At 36.2% G+C, this 5043-nt stretch overlaps 1 protein-coding gene across 4 annotated transcripts; it reads left to right on the forward strand.

Annotated features, from left to right (window-relative positions):
• The first annotated feature begins 1692 nt into the window (after positions 1-1692).
• Positions 1693-4486, forward strand: LOC147475828 (agmatine deiminase-like). 4 transcript variants are annotated; one of them, XM_086583527.1, is made up of 12 exons: positions 1693-1831; positions 1942-2022; positions 2104-2214; positions 2627-2689; positions 2776-2828; positions 2907-3020; positions 3104-3193; positions 3280-3364; positions 3562-3642; positions 3835-3943; positions 4031-4127; positions 4279-4486. In XM_086583527.1, exons 1-6 carry the CDS (start codon positions 1730-1732, stop codon positions 2959-2961), a joined length of 465 nt encoding a protein of 154 aa, XP_086439653.1. In that variant the 5' UTR covers positions 1693-1729; the 3' UTR covers positions 2962-3020; positions 3104-3193; positions 3280-3364; positions 3562-3642; positions 3835-3943; positions 4031-4127; positions 4279-4486. The 4 variants fall into 4 exon arrangements, with proteins under 4 accessions (XP_086439653.1, XP_086439654.1, XP_086439655.1 ...); XM_086583528.1 differs by lacking the exon at positions 4031-4127; XM_086583529.1 differs by lacking the exon at positions 2627-2689 and having other exon boundaries at positions 2755-2828.
• Positions 4487-5043: the final 557 nt, after the last annotated feature.

Genomic DNA, 5043 nt, shown 5'->3' on the forward strand with positions numbered 1-5043 from the left:
GGGCAGAAAAAGAATTGAAAAGTCAACAAAACTTCAGCAGGCCGTATCTTTGGACTCAGACCTCGGAATTAAAGCTAATTAAACTCTTCTCCTCTCTCCTTCCTATCCCCCCATTAGTTTAGGGGTTGTTTGTTATTTTTTAATTCAGCATTCAGAGCCTCTTAAACATAAGTTTTAAGCATTCAGAGGCTTAAATATACTACCAAAAAAATGATTTTACCCGACAGACTCCAGAAAGATTACCCGACGGTTTATAACCATAGGAAGTTACCAACGCCTTTTATCCGTCGGGTATTAGTTGGCCATCCCTCAAGTGATATCTCGGGGGTATTCCAATTGTTTTATTTTGTCCGACGGTTGTACAGGAGTTTTTAGCTATCGGCTAGTTCTACGGCTTTAACCATTGTTTGTTTCCAACAGTGGCAATACTTTTTAACCATCGACATATCTATTCAATTATCAGGCGGCAAAGATTTCACTTCCCACGCCCAAAATTTCATGAAAATTTAAACCACCCTAAAATTAAAATAATAAAGTCGACTCTAAAACTGCCGAGTTTTCAGCTTCTCCTTCTTCTACTACTATTTGCTTCTACAATAGCTGCTAATTACGTTACCATTACCTCGTGAAACTCTTGAATTTCATTGCTCGTATTACAAACTCTAAGGCAATGTGTAAGACGATAGTACTTGTTTTCTTTGTTCATCTCATCCTTTTCCTCATGTTGATATATTTATTTACTACTCTTGGGTCCCGCTTCGATTTATCGTCTAGTAATTTGTATGTCATAATTCATAATAATGTTTTGTAGGCTGTTTGTCGGATACAACAAATATGTCGGAATACTTGACATACAATCCCTTTGGTCCAGATTTTGAACAAGATTCAACTCTTCAAGGCAACAAAGAGGGGCTTAACAAAGAGGGCGTGAGGTACTTTCGGGCTCAAATTGACTCCTCGGGGATTAAATTTTCTTTATTTTGTTACTTTTTTTGGTAAAGGTTAGATTTATTAATTAGTGAAAATAGAACAAAATGATGTAGTAGGACTTAAACATGTTGAGACACGTGGGGCATCACGAAAGCAATTCATCTTTGGTTGTCACCTCATCTTCAGATACCCAACCGGTCGAATCATGTTGCATTCGCGGCATCCCGTTTCACCCGTTAACTTTATCGAGCTATGGGTGATTGAGTGATTCAGGTCCTCTAGGATTAAAGAAAGCTTTTTTAGCGTTTTGTGCACTATCAACTCAGGCTACATTGTTTGGTTCCTTTTAGATAAAAACAACATCATTAGATAGATTCGGGCTTACCAAATAAATAAAATATGGATTCAGAAGTAAGAAATGAAAATGGGAGGAAATTTTTTTATAAAGAAGTAAAGATTTCTTTCTTTGGAATAAGTTAATACCGAATCTGAGAAAGACTCAAGAACAATTGTACTATTTAGTTTTCATGCACTATGTGATGAGGTGGATATCATTCTCACCTCTGTAATATAGACAATTAACAAGTATGTAGTCCGTTGGTGTCCGAGGGAGGTACTAAGTAAGGGGGGGATATTCTCACCCTTACATGATTTTTTTTTTCCTTCATTTAACTTTTATAGATACAATTGTTTTTCTTACACGTGTTTCTAAGATGAATTACATGAAATCACGATAGTATTATTTATTCTTGTTCTAGGTATCATATCTACAATTGCCTTTTGTCCACAAATCTTTGGAATGCTTGCTGTTGGTTCTTATGGTCAGACAATTGCAATATATTCTGAGGGCAATATGAAGCTTTTATACGTTTTGCATGGACAAGAAGGTGGAGTTACACATGTAAGTGAATACTATAATCTTTTCCCCCTGATATTCATCATATATGTGTTGCCTATGTTTTTTTCCCTTCTGGTGGATGCATTTTTGAAATTTGATTGTATGGTTCTAAGGTGTATGTTGGTGGTATTCCGCATGATGCTTTTGAGAAAGATCTGAAGGGCTTTTGTGAGTCAGTAGGAGAAGTCACTTGGGTAATGTTTATGGTTTTTATGGTGGTTTTACCTTTCTTCATTACGCCTAAAGATTTAAGATTGACATTATTGCTATTGCAGGTCAGGATGATGAAAGGCAAAGACTCGCGAGAGAATAAGGGTTATGCGTTTGTTACCTTTAGGACTAAAGATTTGGCTGCTAAAGCCATTATGAATAATACTGAATTTAAGGTAATATTTTCACTTCATTGACTAAATATTTCTTTCTCTGAATCTGCCCCATCTTTTCTTTTTTCCAGGTTTTTGTTTTTTCTATCTATATGTAAGTAGCATGGATACTTCATATTTAAAAAAAATATGTGTTCAAGTCTTCCAGATGACTTCTAGTCTTCCAGATGGCTTTATCAATGTCTTGTATCAACTCTGTCTCTTCATCTGTGTCTTTGTCCTTTACTAATGAAGTTTTAGTTGCAATATATATACAATGTGATGAATTTTTGTGAGTGCTACTTAGAGAAATATGCTATGCAATCAATCTGGTTTGTTTACTGGTTTTGTTCTGAATACCTACTTTGATTACTTGTTCGACTTTGTTTACTTATGCTTGTGTGACCACTTTTTCTTACATCTTGGTTCTTTCCAGTCAATATTTAGTAGCATAAAATCTCCAATCACTAAGGATATGAGACCCATTCTACCACCACAGGTGCATTCATTTTTCTCAGAATGTTGATATGGTTTGTTCTTGTGTTTTTGCTCTCGCTTCTAAAGCTCCACATTACAAAACTGCAGACAAGAAGCTCCAACATCCAATTTCAGAAGGAGCAAGTACAATTCAGGAAAAAGTATGTTCTTGAGACTTTATTGAATTTGAAGTATGGTGCAAGTCTCTTTACTAGCTTGCTTTACAACCTGAATTACAGGGTCGTCCGGACAATTGGTGAGATGATGCAGTTCCTAGATAGAATGCCTTTGTAAGAGTACCAACTACTATATGGAAGTTTGAACATGTGACTATGTGCGCATCTGCAGCTCAGGTTCGTAAAATTACTTATGGTGTCTTACATTATCTATTATTCTATAGTGAGACTAACTACTACTAAGTTTTTGTGTTGTATAGTGGTCTAATGCACGTAGTAAAATACCAGAAAATATCAGAGTAGTGGAGATGAGTATGAATGATTCGGGGTTTTGTGATATGGGACCAACTGTGAGTTTTTTCTACTCTTGCTTACATTTTAAATTTACTTAATTATTAGAACATTGTTGGAATATCCCAACTGATTTGGTGGACAGTTTGTTGTACATGACAAGGCACCGAGTTTAGGAGACCCAGAGCATAAGGTTGCAGGAATAGATTGGAACTTCAATAGCTGGGGTGGTAAGACTCTTTACTCTGCAAACATTCTATCTATTTAGACATGTTGCAGTATATTCTTGTGTGGATGTTCTGTTCTAGATCTATGCTATTGCGGACAAATATATACCTCTTTTGTGTGTGTAGTAAAGTGAGAAGCTGGTTTTGAAGATATTATCTATTCGTAGCAATTTGCTCACAAATGTTTATGTGTGGCGTAGGTGGAGAATGGAGAATGGTCATTGATTCAGATGAGGAAATTGATGGAGGTTTTTCCTACTTGCTCAAAGAAAAGGAAAAAGGTACTAATCTGACAAATTGTGTAATGTCTCATGTTTTTTCTTTCGAAGAACCATAATGTCTTCCTTGTTAAAATGGTGATTTACTTGGTCAATATAGCCTTGCCTTGAGTATTCAATATTTGATGTCTTTAAATGGTAAAGGTATCAATTCTGGACCTACTGGTTATTTGACCATCACTCGTATTAATATAGGTATTGGAGGTGGTTTGTTAGACGATGTAAAGGGAGAGACTGATAGAATTTTGAGAAAAGCAAGACGGAGAAAGATAAAGTACTGCCATACCATAATTTTAAACTGAAGGTATGATGACATTATTGTCTCTCAATTATGGTTCTTGGTCGCACATCATTTGCTAATTTGAGTTTTGAGTCTACAAACTGAATTTAGGTTTCTCGAATCCTACGGATATGCCCCTCCCGCTCAAGATCCTAACATGTATGCTTATGGTGGAGCCTATCCTGGATATGGAAATTACCCACAACGGGTGTGTTTTCATGTCTCTCTTGTAGAGTGGTTTCATTTATAAATTGAACTTAGAGAGATACTTCCATAGATCCTAAGTATAATGTTAATTTAAGCGTATTATAACTTGAGATATATATTACTGAGCATATTCTATATTGATTTGGTATCAGGGATACTTGAGATGACATTCAAGATTCAAGTTTGATACAAAGTGTGGCTCTTAGGATTATTTGAAGAGGTTTTTTTTTGTAATAATTGTGATGTTGGGATGGATTATTTGAAGATGTTTCGTTTGTAATAATTGTGATGTTTAGGATACCTGAAAGATTTTTTTTTAAATAACTAATATTTTTTTTAATAAAAAAAACTAATATCCGACGGACAAAGGCTATCGAGTAGAAGCAATACCCGACGGTCTTAATCAACAGTACTATCCGAGGGTCATTGACAGTAGCTATACCCGACAGTCTAGGACAGCGAGTAATATCCGACGGCTCGTGGCTGCAGGAATTCTCGACGGTCTAGAACAGTAGTAATACCCGATGGTTCGTGGCTGCAACAATACCCGACGGTCTATGACAGCTGAAATATCCATCGGCATAGATATTCATATCCGACGGCCGGTTTTGACTGTTTTTTACCATCGGAAGCCTATGCCGACCGAGTGTTTTTCGACGGTCGTGCGACAGTTTTGGTCTGTTGGGTAATACTTTTGGCGACAGTCATTGTCAGTCGGGTAAAGTCGTTCTTTTTTAAGTAGTTTAAGCATTAAGTGGTACTTTCATCATTCAGCACCAATGTTTCTCCTGAATGCTGAACTCTAATACTTGAAACAAGGAAGTCCCTTCTTGCCCTTTCTTAATAACTCAGTCTCAAGAACTCATCTACTTTCTTATCTTGACATTTATGGATTCAAAATAGGTTCTTTAAAATTT

The sequence above is a fragment of the Coptis chinensis genome, chromosome 9, assembly GCF_015680905.1.
Source record: "Coptis chinensis isolate HL-2020 chromosome 9, ASM1568090v1, whole genome shotgun sequence".
Classification (NCBI taxonomy): Eukaryota; Viridiplantae; Streptophyta; class Magnoliopsida; order Ranunculales; family Ranunculaceae; genus Coptis; species Coptis chinensis.

Excerpts from the sequence above, each read along its gene's own strand:
- LOC147475828 (XM_086583527.1), top strand. The coding sequence starts at position 1,730 with ATGCTTGCTGTTGGTTCTTATGGTCAGACAATTGCAATATATTCTGAG. Across the intron at positions 2,215-2,626 it reads TGAATAATACTGAATTTAAG|TCAATATTTAGTAGCATAAA; the intron begins GTAATATTTTCA and ends GGTTCTTTCCAG. Across the intron at positions 2,829-2,906 it reads CAAGTACAATTCAGGAAAAA|GGTCGTCCGGACAATTGGTG; the intron begins GTATGTTCTTGA and ends CCTGAATTACAG.